Here is a 19,923-nt window from a genome sequence, read left to right on the forward strand (position 1 = left end):
TTTCATTAGCTTAGAGACTGTAAAGCAAACTGAGGAGACAATTAACAAAACAAAATTTGATCAACACCTCACAAACTTATGATAAACATCAAATCTTTTGTGAATAACCATGGTATACATGCATTTCATTTGTGTTTATTATCTCTTTCATGTATTTACAGGATGACATTTTAGAGATTAAAGAACCAATTGTTTATTTTAAGCACATTAAAACTAAAACTCCACTCGTCTATTCTTATGCTATTGTGAAATTAACAATTCTATTATGCTAGTATTTTAACCTGGATAATTGATTTAAATTGGGAAACTCTAAGACAGCATGCAACATTATCACAATGAAAGCAAGATACAGTACCTGGGAACCCTTCTGCCCACCACCAAAGGAAGGAAAGACAACACATCCGCCACCGCCACACAGGAAGGGAGAAAAAGGTTTACAAAATAAGCAAAGTGAGCAATGTCGGAGAACTTCTGTTCCTTCATCTCTTTATAAACTATTGTATAAAGCTTCTCAGAAGTAGCATGAATGTTTTATGCAGCTTTTACCTTTCTCAAATTTAACCTTTTAAATATCTTATAAAGAAAAACACTTTTTACCTGCTGAACAATGAAAAAAGCAACATTAATTACTTTCTTCTAGTGTTTAAACTTTAGTTGTTAAAATATTCCTCTTGTGACTTGTCAATAATATATTAATACTAATTTTTATAATTAAACTCCTAGAAAGCTTGTTTTAAGGTGGAACATTATATGCAGTGCTATCAGCATAATTAGAATAATGATGGTTAATAGATACTGTTGTACAATAGTGGATTGATATAATTTATTTATTGTAATGTTACATGATAGTCACACTGCACTACTACTTCTCTTTTTTTAGTATATTACTTGAGAAAATATCCAAGCAAGATGCTACAAAAATGTTAATTTACAAACTTCTAATTCTAACTATCTTGTTCTAAATAAGTCATTCACTAAAAATGTCTTCATTAATCACAATTCAAGGTATAATTCAGTAATACTTACTTTTACATCTTATTATCTGAAAATTTGTGTTTGAAATGTACACAAAATACTGAATAAGAACTTATATAAATTGTACTCTGTAAATGGCTTAATTCAAGTACAATAACCACCTACAAGGCATCTAACAATAATCTTTATTGCCCCAGTTAGAATAAGAGAAAAAAAAGGCAGGGAAGAATTATAAATTAATATAAATAAGATATACTTGAAAAACATATAATATATGCAGATATATACACCTTAGTGTTGTAAAGTCATAATCAATATGATCCATCACATTTCATAAAATCCAATCAACAACTTTACTCAGGTCAAACTGTAATACATATGTCTACACTTAAACATGTATCAGTAATTGTATGGTGATTTAATCACATGTTATTGATAATTATAACAACATATTTAAATGTCTCCAGTTAAAACCTGGATATACATTTTTTTTCTTCTCAAAGAGAGCAGAAAAAATCATTTTAAGTTGCATGTAATTAATAATAACATCCATCATTATGCTCTCACATACTGCCCCTCAATTTTTATTTTTAAACACAGCTATAAGAATGTGCTTAACATCTTTGGATGTAGTTTAAAAAAAAAAGATCACAAGAAGTATTTTAGATAAATAAAACAAAACAGGTACCAATTATGTTGTTTTTTTTAAACATTTTTGCTACTAAAACACACCAACTTAAGAAGATATGATAAAATCATGTTTAGTTTAGATTAATTAAAATTAGGTGCACACTTAAAGAATAGCATAATCAAAATGGCTTACATTATTACAAGAAACATCAAACTGTCTTCTTTCGGAATTCACACTAACTGAGAGGCCAACCAGTAAAAATTAATGAAATTAAAACAAATTCCATAAGCACATTCTCATAGTGTTTTTTAAAATTAAAAATATAACATTTATTAGAATGTGTATGTGCATTCAAAATTAGTCCAAACACCTACATAGTTTACAGCTGCACTGACATAGTCTAGTTTATCAGAGCTCTAAAACCCTAACTTGTATTCTTTTTATATTTTTTAATATTATTATCAAATAACACTAAACACATTTCACAAAGCCAATGAAAGACCACGTACTGATGCAAAAATATAAGTCTTAGAAAATGAGATCAGTTAAATTTACTTACTCATTAAATTTACAAAAAGAATCTATATTAACCTTTGAAAATTCTGTTTCTAATATAGATTATATTTATTTGAAGAATAAAAAAATTATTTAAATGTGTTGATATTAAATACGTTAATAAATTACATAAATTAAACATGTATCATTCCACATAGCATGGAAACTGTGTGCAAATAAATTTGATGATGTTTTCTCAAACTAGAGAGTAGAGAGAACTGAGCACAATAACATGAACTATTCCTTTTAACTTCTTGTCACATTGCAATTTGATATTTCTCATTATTTGGAGTTTTGTTAAGGTATTTAAGAGATGGATATGTCTCATTATACTGTTAATATTTTGTTACACTGAAAATATATTTCTAGTACTACCTCTCACATGATAGCTTTTCTTGTTCAGTGCTGCCCTCTATATGCATAAATATTTTGACTTCCCACAAGCCTTGAAATTCCCACCCACCCCTCATAGGATCTATGTGGTTTAGCAGTGTTGAAATATGCAAAGAGGCATCTGCCAACATGCCACCAACAGGATTGCAACACGCTCTCCTGTTGCAGCTGGCTTCTTCTATACTGTAGAACCCAATCTTTCATTTGCAATTAGGCAAAAAAGAAGCACTGAAAGGGGAAAGGAAGAAAGGTAAATGTAAGAAAAAGTAAATATATCTATTGGAAACATATTTTCAGTGTACAAAAATATTAACTTCTCATATGATATCTTACCTCTTCTCACATAATAGATAGAATTCTACATTGACATGATGAAGGAAATGATGAAAAATGTACCTAGATGATCATCCTTTTGAAAACATCCAAAGAAAGCCCACTGTTAGAGAAAAATACTCATGGGAGAACACACCACATCTGAACCAAATATATTCTTCATCCTTGATAAAAGAATGTGTCACTATATGAAAATTATCCATTAGCACCCCAGGTATAGAGTGGATAGTACATGTCAATTCATGATAAAAATCAGTGGAACTGGGTATGGATCATTCCACCCTTAACACGAAGAGGATCCTCAACCATTTTTTTCTGGACTGTAAATGGTAGGTCAAAAGCAGAATATCCAGGAATAGAACACCTGGTCAATGAAAAGAATGGTTCCCTGACTAGCTCTAGCTGAATGTACCCATGAGGATACACTGAGCTGTAATCAGGAGATTTACTCCAGACCCAAAACCATTGGGAATTTATCATAAAGTCCAAAATAAAATGAATGTCCCAGCCCACTCACATGTGAGGAGCTTATGCTGACTGGTTCAGCTCCAACCAATACCAAATGTCTAAAAAACAGCATCCATATGGCAGTAGGATGTAGTATTTCCAGCTGAAGTAGTGAACTGCATTTGACAAAACAATATAGTTCAAAACCATACATTATCTGAAATAACACATCAGGGCCACAGTAGAAGGATACTCATGTGATATAAACTAGCAGAACACCAACTGAGTGGGACTGAGCCCACTCAAATGGAAGCTTCCATAGTCCACCATCCCATAGCTAAATTTTTTATGGCTTTGGTGTAATAGCACCATTACTATAAAAAAGTAGCATCCAGTAAAAGAAAAAAACCTAGGTGAGTATCATATTTCTTGTTTATCATGCACATCTTTTATCTATTATTATAAAATAAACTTTAATTTGAAAACTAAAAATCTATTACGTTAGATAATGTAAGATAAAAACTAATAAAACATTATTCACAAGTATGCTTGCAAATAGCCCTTGTCCTAGATAATTTGATAATGCGAGGTACACATTCACCAAGTGATTTACAACTTGTGTATAGGGATAATTAGTGAGACATGGTTCAACAGAGAATAAAACAATAAAATTTAAGTAGAAAAAAAAGAATACTGTTACTATATTTAAGCTGTTTAGAATAAACAAATGCAGTTTCATGTTACTAGTTGAAGTCATCCTAGAAGGAAAAAATTTGACCAACCTCATACAGAGTTAGGGTAAAGAAAATAACAGATAAAATAAAAAGCTTTACTAAAGAAAAAATTTGAAATGCATTAAGGAGCTTTTAGAGATTGTGCAAATGAAATTTAACAATTTTCAGATGAAGAAAAGTAATTTTAAACTTAACATGAAAATCACTTTGTGCTAGGAGCAGTCAAAACTTTGACTCAACATATTTTAATGAAAATACTTCATTAAAAATTTGGATTTCTTGTGTATAAAAGACTCTTAATCTTATAAAAAGCTCATGAAATATTGCAAAGTTACAAAAAACATATTTAAAGTTATATTACAAAAACAATAATGATTAATTAAGATGGAGGCTCAGCACACAAAGGAATTGAAGAAAAAGATGGCCAAAATGGTCAAGAATTCAACCTCACATAAAAAAAGACCAGCCAAAAAATATAAGGTTAGATGAATTGTGAAAAAGGTCAGACAAGTGTGTGGGCTGAAAATGGATGATAACTGTCCAGATATAACCATCACTACCTTCTAAAAACTACTTGGGATTACCTTGGTCAAGTAACATTTCTATGTGGTTTACAAGTGCTCATGCTCTAATTGCTCCCCAGTAACATATTCCTAACACCCATCAACTTCATGGTCTATTTGGTTCTCACATAAAAGCTTCTGATTCCATGAGGAAAGAAATGATTGAGACTACCAAACTGGATTCTACATATAAGATGACTTTAGTGAGCAAAAGACAACATATACTAAAAACAACAAATTCTAACATCATCTCCCCTTTAAGATTTTCTTCCAGATATACAGTCATGTGAAAAAGTTAGGACACCCTATGAAAGTCTGTGTATTTGTGTAACATTTTTGGATATATAGATATTTAATCTCAATTTCAACAATACTGAGAGATTATAGGAATATAACTAAACAATTAAAACTGAAGAAAAGACTTATCAAGATCTTCTGTAAATGTAATTCTACAAAATTGCATATTTGAACTGAGGAAAAAGTTAATAGCTAGGGTTACCCCCTTTGGCTGAAATAACTGCAGTGAAATGCTTCTTGCAGCCATCTACTAGTCTCTGACATCTGTCTGAAGAAAGTTTGCCCCACTCCTTAATGTAGAATTCTTTCAGCTGTGAGATGTTTGAGGGGTTTCTTGCATGTACATCCTGTTTCAAGTCACCCCACAGCATTTCAAAGGGATTAAGATCTGGGTTTTGACTCGGCCATTCCAGGACTCTCCATTTCTTAGTTTTCAGCCAGTCCTTGGTGGATTTACTGGTATGTATTGGGTCATTGTCATGTTGCAGGGTCCATTTTCACTTCAGCTTTAATTTTCTTACAGATGGACTCACATGTTCCTCAAGCACCTGCTGATACACAGTAAAATTCTATTATTGTGAGCTGTCCAGGACCTGCTGCAGCAAAGCAGCCCCAAACCATGACACTTCCACCTCCATGCTTTACAGTTGGTATGAGGTTCTTTTCCTGGAATGCTGTATTTGGTTTATGCCAAACATGTCCTCTGTTCTGGTGTCCAAATAATTCAATTTTGGACTCATCTGTCCAAAGAACATTATTCCATAAGTCCTGGTCTTTGTCTACATTCTCTCTGGCAAACTTCAGTCTGGCCTTGATGTTTCTCTTAGAGAGCAAAGGTTTCCTCCTTGCACACCTCCCATGCAAGTTAAACTTGTGTAGTCTCTTTCTGATTGTAGATGCATGCACTTTCACATCAACAGTAGCCAGAGCCTGCTGTAGGTCCCATGATGACATGTTAGGGTGTTTAAAGACCTCTTTTAGCACCTTGCAGACTGCTCTCGGGGTGAACTTGCTTGGACGACTAGACCTGGGCATGCTGGCAGTTATTTTGAAAGCCCTCCACTTGTTGACTATTTTCCGGACAGTGTAATGGCTGGTTTCAAAATATTTTAGGATCTTTTTAAATACCTTACCAGACTCATAAGCTGCTACAATTTTCTTTCTGAAGACCTCAGACAGCTCATTTGCTCTCACCATGGTGCTCACTCTCACTTCAACAGTCAGGAGCACACCAAACTAAATGTCTGAGGTTTAAATAGGATAAGCCTCATTCAAAATGCTGAGTAACGATCTTCTAATCATGTGCACCTGGTGTGATACACCTGTGTGTGAGTTGAGCCATTTTAAGTGTCCTAACTTTTTCACCTGACTGTATGTGTATTAGAAGAAGAAGTCACTTTCTAACTCTCCATTTCACTTACAGCCTAGCATTTTCATGCACATTATACTAAAACAATGTAAATAATATATCTGGAAAACTATTTTTCCTAAGTTGCAGAAAATCTTGTATCCCAATAAAATAAAACACAAGGTATACGAAGTTTCTATTTCCTGAGGTATTGAAACTATTTTCTTTGAATATTTTTTAGACTAATAACTTCATTATTTCATAAATATTTCAACTTATTCCAGTTGAAATATTTTGGACTGCTCTTACCAAAATATAATGTGCAAAATTTTGTTTCCTCTCAATCACAGTGTAAGTCTGTATCATACTTTTATTATTAGATATACACAATTGTTTTAACTTAATAAATCATATGTATTAAATTTAATTAATTTTAGAAGTTACAGTTTATTACAGGTTTGTTTAGGTAATTGTGTATGAATCATACAATGTGTAACTCAATTTTTGACTGCTGTATTATTGTGCCATGTTACTAGAGCCTTCTAAGTTATTCTTCAGTATTATTACATCATATATTTTATAGTGTGTAGAAAATTCTAGGCTCCAGTTGGGCTATTTATAAATAGGCATCCAAAATGTACAAGTGAATGTGAGAGATAGTCAAATAGATCTGCATGTTTTTGAATTTAACCATACAAGAGCATATATCCATGGTTACAAAAATAAATTATCACAAATTGTTTTGCAGTAATGAAGTAGAGAATATATAATTCCTCTTGACAGTTCTGTTTTAAAGTAACTCAACCAACCTGTGTGGACTTTGAAGAAAGAAAGATGATTATTTAAAATTCTTGATATGACTGTGGTAATAGACAAACATCTGAAAGGGCAAAAAATAAATTTGAGAAGAGTAGAAATATCACAATTTTCATACTGAAGAAAATCTGAATTTTTTTTAATACTGCCATATAAAATTAAGATTTTAAAACCTTATGTTATTAATACTTGGATTAATGTCTGTGTTTTATGCCCGATTTATTCATATATAAGAAAGTAGTTTACTTTTTGAATGTAGCTCACTACAACTTCATGACAATTGAAAGTGACAGCCTTGTCTACCTTGCTGCACAAGGTATGTGCAGTTTACTTGATAGTAATTTAACTCTATAGGTAAAACAAGTAAACTGCACATACCTTGTGCAGCAAGGTATACAAGGCTGTCACTTTCAATTGTCATGAAGTTGTAGTGAGCTACATTCAAAAAGTAAACTACTTTCTTATATATGAATAAATCGGGCATAAAACACAGCCATTAATCCAAGTATTAATAACATAAGGTTTTAAAATCTTAATTTTATATGGCAGTATTAAAAAAAATTCAGATTTTCTTCAGTATGAAAACTGTGATATTTCTACTCTTCTCAAATTTATTTGTGCAGTTTACTTGATAGTAATTTAACTCTATAGGTAAAACAAGTACTCTCCCCTCTTCCAGGATGATGTCCAGGTAAAAGTATCAGTGACATAGGTAAACCATAATAGGATGAAAGAGCCATGCCCACTTATCTGTTTTCATCAAAATGATCATATTTGTGTCTGGTTAGTTAACCTCTTGAGAGGACTTGAACTTGGCATTACAGGTAGGTTAGTCTGAGGTAAAGTCACTTCAGCTTCCACTGCAGACATCATTTGCTCTTGTAACTGGTTTAAAGATACCATTTTGTACCACAGTGCCATAAAAAATGACTCCATAATGGTGACAAGACCTCTCAGACCAAGGTTAAGATGCATCCTTTCATTGAGTGACCACTCCAGGAACTCATCTATAAGGATGCCATGATGATCAACAGAGGCCATCACAGGGTAAGCCTTACTAAGTAAACAGCTTAGAATAAAAAAAAACTGAACACAATGTAAAATACATTTAAAAATTGTTATAAATTAAAAAAAAAACAATGTGTTTACTTCTTTTGCAGACATATGATGGTCACTTCTGCTACTGGAGCAGGAAACTTCCTTTCTAAATTGATCAGGCCAAGATCATCTACTAGTGTCTAAATTCACAATTTCTTACATTGCAGGTAAAGTCAGTTTTCTTCCAAAATGATTAGTGCTACCTATGTGATTGGTCATTCTAATTACAGTATAACTTGAGATACCAACTGAAGTACTTTTGAAGAACACCAGTTATTAATCTTCTTCCAAGGTGTGCAGCATTGCAACCATTCTCTCCATGGACAGAAAAGCATGACCTCAATCGACTGACAAAGGCAGCTTGAACAACATTAATTCAGTGACTTTCTTGACCATATGCTATTTAGAAAACTGTACACATACATAATAAATGACAAACTGGGAATGATTCAATATTAATAAATAAAGATATAAATGACTTACATGTCACACAAGTAACTTGTTTACCATTAAAGATTGCATTGCATTTTCAACCTCAATCCAGAATATGAAACCTTACCAGTTTTATGTAGGGTTTCTTTATACTAATATCTCATTTCAAGAGACTATTCATTTGTGTTCAAAACTGGTTTTCTTGCTATTCTAACACAGTGCATGTATTATATAAGTGGATGATGTTTAAACCTAAAGAACCACATTTTTTTTAATACCAGTTGACTGGTATGACTAAATTATCTTTGAAATTTTACGTAAACAGTGTTTAAAATAGTCATATAGAATCTAAGTCCCTTTTTATAGATCACACATTGATGATACATTAATTCTTTTTCTTTCAATCACAAAAATATCCAAAACACTTTTGAAATATCTGAATAAACATAAAAGTACAAAATTTACAGCTTAATGTGACCGAGAATGTACTTTAAGATTCTTAAATGTTTTAAAATATAGTCAAGTGGAAAATTTTAAGTATGTGTGTACTGCAAACCAAACTTCCTCAAAACATTATACTCATTTTATTATTTTTTTGTAAGTAAATGACCATGCTAATACAATTGTGAGCAATTAATGTAGTTTGAAGGATGAAATAAACTATATTAAAAACATTGTAAAATAAAATAAATGTGGCAGTACTTTCCTTAAAAGCACTATCAATACTGTTAAAGTTCTGAAACTTGTGTGCCATGGAAACCAATGGTAATATTATTATATTTAAGATAACAATAAGAATGTATAAAAAGGAAATTAACCTTAGCTGTACATAGAGCTTAACAACAAGTTTAAATCTGAGGTATATTTAATTATATCATGAAAAAACTTATGAATAAAAAATAATTTGCCATCTATTATCTTATATTCTATTCTTGTGAAAAGAAATATGTGGGCTCTACCATTAAATGGCTCTTAACTTGTACAAAAGAGCACATCAGTGGAATAATTCCCACTTTATCATGTATTTCACAATATGTTTCAACAAAGTTTCATAATCCTATCACCAATCAGAACTTTATCATAATGGGTCAAGCTAACAATTAAAGATTATTAAAAATTTGGGAGAATTTAATAATTACAAATTTGAAACCTGAATCAAATGCAATTCAGAAACAGTACTCAAAAAGTAAGTTAATAAGTAACATAAGATGTTGCTACTGAGACTGAAAACCAAACAAAAGTGTTTTAGTTTGAAACATCACAATGTAAGATTAAATTTGCCCAACCTGAACTCTTCTGTGTCTGTCATAAGTTCGTGCTCAATTTGCAGGAACACCTGGACCTGTAATAACCAGTTATAAAATTAGTTACACATACTAAATATAATCGACAAATATCCCTTATCAAAACTTTACAAGATGTTAAATTTAAATAGTTACTTGTATAAACTTACTTAACTTCCTCATCTGTTAGAGGAATAGGAGTGATGATTCAAGACATGATTCAACACTAAAGAATAATCCATTCCTACTCCTCAGCATCAAAACTAAGAAATCAACACAATACCTCAGACTTCTGAATCTAACTCTTAGATTTTCAACTGGTTGAAATAAAATTTAAAAAATGTTAATGTGCTGATGTTTCATCGAATATACAATAAAAAAGTGAATATTGTTTTCTTTAAGTGAAAAAGTATATCCCACAGATACTTACCTCTGCTTTCAAAAAACTTTCTGGACTTATAATACCCTCTATCAGTGCATATTTTCACTTGTCACTAGCCTTGATACTCTTATTTATCTTTGAACACTAACACGCAAATCATTATGAAACAACCCTCCACCAACAGAAATACAAACTACCCTTATTGTAACAAGTACCCTCTCTAATCTTGCAATTTGATTTGTCAGATCACACCAGAAGTAAGAAGGACAGGTGGGAAATGTCAGAGGAGGTAAGTATCTATCAGAAATATATTTTCAGTTAAAGACAAGGTTTAAATTCTGATACAATATCTTACTTCTTCTGACAAAAAGCTAAAACTACACATTGAACAAATGGAGAGCCAGTGAGAAGATAATCATAAGGAAGCAGCTAAAGAAAAACCATGAAGTGTGAGAAGGAACTAAAAACAACATACCCATGGGAGATTGCACCATTTATGAGCCAGGTATACCCTTCGCCCAATAGTAATATGTAACTAAAAGAGTGGAAAGAAAAAAGTGATTCTAAAAAAGTTACAGTGTTGAGTGTATAAGGTACAACACACCAAAAGAGGAGTTCAACCTCAACCAACACTTGGTGGCACAATGAATTGTATTTCAGTTCTGCAGTAGAAAAAAGGGTCTCCAACCTTTCACCTCAAGTAAAGATACCAGCAGAAAAGAGGAGTTTCTGTACCAAGGCCCTGCCTCTGCAGGCACGTACCTCCAACACAACAAACACCAGATTCACCAGTATCTGACATCTGGTTGACAGTAGGAAGTTGGAGGGCCCAGATGGGTGTACATCCCAAGTCAAAAACCTGGCAGAATTTGGAATGTGTCATACAATCTGCATTAAAAAAGAGTAATCAACTTGACATCTACTGAAATTAATGTGTCTTTTCCACTTTCAACCAACACCAGATCTACTAGAATGTGATATCCAATGGACAGTACAAGGAGGGATGGGTAAATGGTCTGTAACTACAGTTCGAAACCTGGAAAGCATTGGGAATTTATCATCCAGTGCAAGGTAAGAAGAGAGTAACAATCCAAACATGCAAGGCATTTGTGGCTAGTCTAGTTCCACCAACACCCAGGAGTTTACATCTGACAGACAGTAGGAAAGAGGGTGCCACAGTCAGAGGGGCAAACTGTAATATATGTCAGAGTACTACATCCAACAACTAGTAGCATCTGGAATTGTACATTAGTTCTGTGGTAGAAAGGGCATTATGTCATCTATGCCAGCAAAATGTTACCACCCAACTCTAAACTGAGTGCTATTGTGCACACCCAAGAGGAAAAGCCTCCATGGTCCACCATCCCAGTGGCTAGTAACTGGTAAGCAGCAAGACCTCCCACACTCACCTAGAATAATAAAAAGTGTGTTAGAGAGTCCAGAGAAGTGAAACACTTGAGACAGTGTAAATGGTTTCTGCAATACTCTTTTTTGAAAAGCACACTGATCACATTGACAGAGTTGATAAAAAAAACACCCACCACCATCTGGAATTTAACATCGGGTATGTGGTAAAAAGAGTCACAAATCATCAAAGATAGATAGTAATCTCAGTCTGTTTTAGTTGTGTTAGTCCATGAGTGTACAGACCAGGATGAACATATTTATGAAGGAATGACTACAAGATATATCTATGAGTGGTCATGCAGAACACCTCATCTCAGTAGTGGGCAAAATATGACCTGGATATGTGTATGATATAGTAGTTTGAAAGCACATAAAATACACTGATGGAGTTGATCAACCAACACTTGTTAGCACCCAGAACTGTAACTGACATTTGCATTAGGAAAACCCTCAACATCACAGTTTTCTAGCAAGGTATAAAATCACAGGTTACACAGAGCAGATATAAGACTAAGTATACCTGTTCAGGCAACACTCACCATAGAGCAGAGCCTAAATGTGCAATAAAAGACCCTGAAAAAAAAAATAAGAAAATGAAAGGAGCACTGAACACCCACAAATAAACAGTTTCAGCACTGATATTCTCCAGGAAAAGATGGAAATGTGAGTCAGAAACATGGTAAGGTTAAAAATCTGATGAGAAGAAAACAGAAAAAAGTAACGATCATCAAAAGATACCAGCAAATTCTACTCAGAAGGGTAATAGGAGAGGCAAGACTTCATGGAAGAAAAAATGGACGTGCAAACTAAGTGTAATATACCATTGAAGAGCCCTGACCAAGTAAACTAGTTGAGTAGGATCAGAACAATTATAATGGTGGAAAATTGAGGGAATGGAAGATGGTGTGAAGGTAGAATTACTCTCTCAAGCAGCCAAAGTCTTGGGCATAAAGGAATGAACAGGAAAGAGAAGAACCTAGAAATTAAGAAAAAAAAAAGTGGCAAATATCAAACTCAATCATATCAGAACAATAATATTTGCATGGCTACAAGAGCAGGAATAAGGACTTCAAGGAAAGATGATATAAAGAGCACAGAGATAAAAGTTCCAATGAAGGATGGGGAAAAGCATGGAGGACTACAAATAGGAACTAATCAGGAAGAAATGCTGGATAGAGAGAGTAGGAAAATTTGAAGGAATGAAATAGCATGGATAAGACTGGCAACTGAAAAACAAAAGCATAGTTGGTAAACCAAAACATAACAGATAACATGCCCAATACCCCACAACAAAGGAAACAACAAAACCCATGCAAAAAAAACAAGGCAAAAGGGATGGTATTTGAAGAACTGTAGAATGGGAAGGAAGATAACCTCCTGCCATAGAGGAAAGAAGTATAGGACAGAAAACAATGGAAGCTACATGCAAAAGTCCAGCCCTTCAGGTAAGAGGCCAGACAAAGCCATGCACAAAAATGGAGTGCAGCTCCAGATGGAAAATGCATGCCACAGTGTGGACAATGGAGTAGTGTTAAAGATAAAGGAAGAAAAAGGGGAGATAACATCAACAATAAGCACTGCATTAGAAACCATGTGCAAGCTGGCCAAAACTGAACTACCAGTAAAACACTACACAGAGTGGTCTGAATTATGGCAAGGACACACAGGAGGAGATAAATAAGGGAGGGGATATATATAGGTACAAATCTGATGAACAGCAAGAAGTTCCAAGAGATTGACACTGAGAGAAAGGATTTAAAAAGAGGCCATCAACCCAAAACCTCCGAATTTCAAGACTTGCTAGCCAAATAGAAAGAGAAGCATTTGTAAATGGTGACATTCTAGTCAAGAAAATGTAAGAGAAACACCCACAGTAGTATTTTTCCAATCCACCAGATGAAGTGGGTCTGTAAGAGAAGGAATATGGTAAAAGGGGCATCTTAGATATCTAGAACATGGCTTCACTGTTATATCAAAACCCATTGCAATGATGCATGAACAAGAGCAATGAAGAACAACATAAAGTGAAAATTTGTGGATAAATGAATCAAATCACAAGCAATAGTGCATCTATTCAGTAAGACTGCCACTTGAGAAGTGATTAATAGCTGTAAGATTAGAGGTAGTAGTACATTCCTATTAGTAGAGGGTTGTTTAACTATCTGCATGTTAGTATACAGAGACAAGCTGGAGCATGAAGGATAGTGGCAAGTAAAAACATCTGCCAATAAATAGTACTATAAGTCAAGAAAGATTTTTGTGAGAAGTGTGATGTTGTTTCAGAATAATCTTCATAGTTTTAAACCAAACATAAAAATTCTAAGAAAGAAAAAGGATTCTACAACAGATAGGAATATGTGCTGATATTTTCAAATTAATATTTAATAACATTTACACTAAATAAAAGAGAACAAAAAATTACTTGTTCTTACCATTTCAGTGACTATCACAGGCCAAAGTGAGGTCAGATGATGTGAAGACATCCTTAGCAATAGGACACGAAAGCACAGAAACACCTGAGCTTGAACTGATGGTACTTGTGGTAGTCGGAGGCTTTCTGCTAGACGCTCTACAATCAGTAACAATAAAATCCCAACCCACACTTTTCTAACACTTAGATTGCTACTGATACAAACATGCACACATCTGAAAATACTACATTAATCATTTCAGGATGAATACCCCTTTAAACCATCTTCTGCACAACTCACTGAGTTACATTCAAAATTTAATTAAACACCTTTAAAATTAATGCAGGTGAATGAAATTAACATTATAACATATCTTATGACTCAAAGTTTGATGTTATCTAAGTCTTAAGTCCTTTATTTGACAAGAAACAAAAACTATTTACACTTCAGATGTACTGTCACATCACCAACAGACAATGAAAATTCTCTTCTATGGCTCTCTGTGTCTTCAATAACAGAACGGCAGTTTAATAAAGGTATGTCTAGACAACAAGATGCTTACACAACCTCTTTTGTAACAATTCATAGAATTTTAAAATGTGTAATAATTTTTTCAACTCCTGACAATTGCTGTACTCACCTTTAGATCTGTATGAACTGTTACATACACATATATAATTATTAGAAAGAGCTCATTTTACAATACAATTTAAAATTGGTTATTTTGAAATTGGTGCCAAGATGTTGTCTTGGGGTATACATAACTGACTGTGGTATTGTTGGCTGCTTGGTCGACAACAGCACTTACAGTTGTTTCTTACCTAAATATGTTACAGTTAAAGATACAGTTTAAATTGTATTTGGATCTTATTATTATATTTTAGTTAATTATGTGTTAGTTATGTTTTAAAATGCATAATTAGAAGATTTAAACATTTTTCAAATATATATCATACTTTGCTTCTGTTCTCAAGGTTTATGGCATTACATGCTGAATGAAAATTTTGCAAAAGGGTTGTGCTCTTTCCCAAAGAAACTGCAATATGTCTCAAGGGCACTGTTGACTTATGTCGAAATGTATAAGTAGTATTGAATAAGAATGAAAAATAAAATATTAGAAGTATGTGAAAAGGAAAAACTCAAAATTATGAATGGAAACAAAACATCTTTAAAGATGTTCTATAAAAAAATTTAAATAACATTTTATTAGAAAGACATAATTAGAATAACATCATTCCTTGTGTACAAAGCACTTATAAGCTTTAACAAAATCTTATGAAATTTTGTGAGAACCACACAGAATTACTTTACTTTAGTGGCATAAATGTCCTTCTCTAGTTGAGAGGATGGTAATTTCATCCATCTGTGTTTAAAGTACTAAGACAGATTCCACATTACTTTATAAAGACACACCTATTTCTCTTTCACACACAATACAGAATAGAGAAATAAATACCCTATATGTTAAATAGTAATCACAATTTATCCAGTGTAGAGAATGGGCATCACTGATCATAGTTTATTCTAATACAGTCTATCACATGTAGATAACAGGAACTATAGATCATAGTTTATTCTATCACAGTTTAACTAGTGTAGAGAATAGTTATTATGGGCCATAATTTGTTCTGTCATAGTCTAGCTAGTGTAGAGAGCAGGAAACACAGGTCATAGCTTGGTTTATTAAAGTCTGCCAAGTGTAATAAAACAGGCATCATGGGTTAGCTTGTTCTCTACAATCTATCCAATGTAGTGAACAAACTTTCTCTATAATAATTTATTCAATATAGAAAATAGACATCATGGGTCTTAGCTTGATAGATCTCATCATATTCAGTGTAGAAAATATGCATAATGGGTTATAACATGCTTTGTAACAATCTATCCAGTATAGAAAATAATGCAACACGAGTTATAACTTGCTCTATCACAATCTATCCAGTGTAGAAAACAGGCATCATGAGATATCAAACTATCACACTTACCAACGTGTGATTAATTCATGCATGCCAGAATGTCATTTAATAGGAATTTGATAAAGTATCTTATACTTTCATCATTAGCTTTATCTTAATTGACAGATGGTATATACAACCAAATCATACTCCCTAACACAGAACTGTAACCAGAGGAAGGAAAACCTGTCACAAAACACTAACCACCTTATCTTAATTGAATAGCAGGAATGACTTAAGTTTGTCACATCTTATTGGACATGCAGAACTTGTCCAGTACCATATCACAACTTGCAGCCTAGGTCACATCTGTCTGATAAAGTATAATTTTTTTATCCACATTATTTACACCTTCAGAACACTTCTGTTATCAAGATCAGTATAAACAGTCTGTCTAATAAGCAATAAGTTTTGCATATTTTAAACTTACGCAAAATTTATTCTGTGCATGTACAAAGTTTTTACACTTAAAACTAAAATACTATCCAAAAATTTTTTTCTATAGTTATTCATGTCTTTTTATTTATAACTGCAGTATACACACATAATTGTTTGTAGTTGTCATATGGTTTTAAGTAGTTCATTCAGTGACATATTTCAACCCTTTCTCAGTGTGCTTGTGTAAAATAAATGCACCCATTTGGAGAAGGATACGTGTGCAACAATACATACAGTAACTCTGAGCTTTCTTGACGTATCCTCACACAATCTGGTGAGATTTTGTTAAAGATTATAACTATATTGTACACAAAAATGATGTTATTCTAGTTAAGTCAGTCTACTAAAAATATGCTATTTATTTATTGTAATTATTTGCAATCAAACTTTGAATACTTCGAGAGCAAGGTGATTTTCATTTCAAGCATAAAAATACTTTTCACCTTACAGTTTAAGTTCTCTAGAAATGCTTAAATGAATATCAAATTTTTTTAAGGAAAATGTTTAAATTTCAATTATTCTACTATATCACTAACTGTACATATCATAAACATACAGTGCAACGAAATGCTTAACATTTAAAAAAATCTAAAAATGTACATATCTTGTAATTTTTTGTATTATATATAAAAGATCTTTTCATTATATTTGTAATTTCAGGTCTTTTCCTTGTCACATGTAATTAATTTTCAATGTTTTATTTTCCTTCCCTGTCCTTTATTGTTTATTATTCAGCTCAGCTCAAGTCACCTATCCCCCTTGGGCATGATAAAGTATTTTCAGCACTTGAACGATATTATAATCCTTGAGAACTGAGGCAAAGTTTAATACATATTTTTAAAAAAATGTTTAAACCTTTCACTTATGCATTTTAAACATAAATAATATGTAATTAACTAAACTGTAAAAGTAAAATCTAAATACAAATTAACTGTCTCTCAAACCATTACATGTTCAGGAGTGAAACAACTACTAAGTGCTATTACAGACAAAGCAACCAACAATGTTACTTGCAACTACATCTACTCAATGATGACAATTCAGCACTAATTTCAAAATAAAAATTGTAAACAGTGTAAAATGAGCTCTTTCTAATGATTATAAACATATGTATCTAATACGTACATGTGGCTTGTAAATCTCAAAATTCAGTATTGAAGGTGAGTGTGGCACCTGTCAGGGGTTGGAAAAATTTATTCTTCTTTCAACAGAACTCTGTTAAAGACCCTTGAAACATATATATATATATATATATATATATATACACACACACAAATAGTGCAGTAAATGTAGTTTTGTCTAAATATAACTGCAGTTGGTAGTTTAAGTTAACGATTGTGAAAGTTCAGAGTTATGAAAGATGTGATAACAAAACTGAAATGTAAGTTTTTTTTTGTTGTTTTAAATTTCTCTTGAAATGAAGGAAGGGAAATTATATAACAAAAAACTTCAAATTATACATTTTAATGTTAATTTCACTGACACAGATTGATAACAAAGTTGTTTAATTAAATTCTGAATGGTACTCAGTGACTTGCACAGAAATGTATTTAATAGAATAATCGTGTTTAAATAGTAAATAAGTTGTTTCCATGTAAATATAGTATAATGGGTCTTAATAAATTAGTATCAGACACAGGGAACCAACTGGTCTTGGGTTTTGGAGGCTGGCAAACATTCTAATGTTATGCAAAATAAAAAAGGTCATAAATAAGTACAGTATTTAATGATACCACTATCTTACCTTGTCTATTTTCAAACAGTTATTTCGTAATAAATCAAATCAAATGGAATGCAGTAGCAATGTTCAAAACTAATGACAACAGAATAAATAAATATTTATTGCATGACAAATGTGTTATATTTACTTATAAGTTAACAAACTATAGTAATATGTTAAACTTTAATGTCAATCATATTTATCTGAAAAGAATGAATTATAATTTCTTAATTATTTTATATAATGTGCTTTCTTATCCATCTTTAATTATTTTCAGCAAAAAATGGTTAATATGATGAAAAAAATAATTTATCTTGATGTTTCATACTTTATCATAGAAAATGTCTTTTAGTGCTTACACCTTAATCCTTTATCATCCATGGAAGGGTTATTTCTGTTACTGCAACTGACGTAAATGTTCTGGTGAAGATGTCGTCTAGTGTGCAATATATATGAATGAAAATGATAAAAGGTTAAAGCCGAAACTTTGTAGAAATGATCGCAACTGCCTGTTGTAGAAACACAAATGTAGAGGATGACGTTTCGAAAGTCTTCCACTTTTCGAAACATTGTCCTCTACGCTCGTATCTCCACAACAGGCAGTTGCCATCCATTCTACAAAGTTTCATCATGAATACTCTGCCTAAAAATCTATCAAAGAAGGTTGAAGCCAGTTTCACTGAAACTTCATTATGTGGCATTTCACAGACTCTTCATACCTCAAGCTGCTTAATTTTTTATCAAACATTGATCATGCCATTCATGTGAACAGGCTTTAAGGAAACATTTTATTTATAGCCTATAATAACACTGCTTAAAAATTACAATAAAGTATATAACAAAAAATAGATTATGTTTCATGAAAATTTTGTTTTATACTTCTGGTAGTTTCTGTGTACTGTAATAATATAAACATGCGAGTCTAACGTCAATAAAAAATGATATTTACTAAGTTACAAGTATTGTGACAAAAGTACTTCCTGCATGGCATTACATTCATAAACACCACCAATAACATGAGGATTATACATGCTTTGGTCAAATAGTTTTATAGTGGAACAACTGCTTACTTATTTACATGCTCTCATCACTATCTATTGTCTAGTTTATGAACACTTTATTTATATAAAGATGACCCATTACACGTGTGCGTGTGTGTTAGCATTCATCACACAGAGGTGACTAGCTTGGTAACCATCTTTTGTACAATACTTCTCAACTATTGATGATAAAATGCATGCAAGACCAACCCTTACTGTATGCCAGAGTCGGGCTTTAACAGACAAACATTTGTTCCCAACAAACATTCACTCCAATCTGCAACAATCTCAAAAGTGATATTTTGTTGATCTATATCCATAGAATTACTCCACAAAATGATGTTTCAGATTTTTTTTTTATCATATTATATGCATTTAAGATTGTGGCATATTTTTCAACATACATGATTGTAGCCTGGAAAATGTACTGAAAATTCTATAATACCAACAAGCAATCTTTTCATTTTTTGCATGCTATATTAAAATTAATACAATCCCTTCATTTTGTCTATAATATTTACACTGTGTGTAGAATTGTATTTACCTGTTGTTTTTGTTTAATAACGAATTGCAGGAATATTCAATAAACTTAAACAAAACTAGCAAGAAAGAAGGATACAGTATAAATATGTTTATGACTAAATTATCATTCTTGATAGAAATGG

At 32.3% G+C, this 19,923-nt stretch overlaps 1 protein-coding gene across 1 annotated transcript in view; it reads right to left on the reverse strand.

Moving 5' to 3' along the window:
- The window catches only part of LOC143258429 (protein DOP1A), a 172,709-nt gene that overhangs the window by 19,008 nt on the left and 133,778 nt on the right, over nt 1–19,923 (reverse strand). Inside the window, 2 exon segments of the mRNA XM_076517355.1 lie at nt 9,909–9,964; nt 14,127–14,263. Coding sequence (XP_076373470.1) covers nt 9,909–9,964; nt 14,127–14,263 — 193 coding nt within the window.

Source organism: Tachypleus tridentatus, chromosome 8 (assembly GCF_004210375.1).
Source record: "Tachypleus tridentatus isolate NWPU-2018 chromosome 8, ASM421037v1, whole genome shotgun sequence".
Classification (NCBI taxonomy): Eukaryota; Metazoa; Arthropoda; class Merostomata; order Xiphosura; family Limulidae; genus Tachypleus; species Tachypleus tridentatus.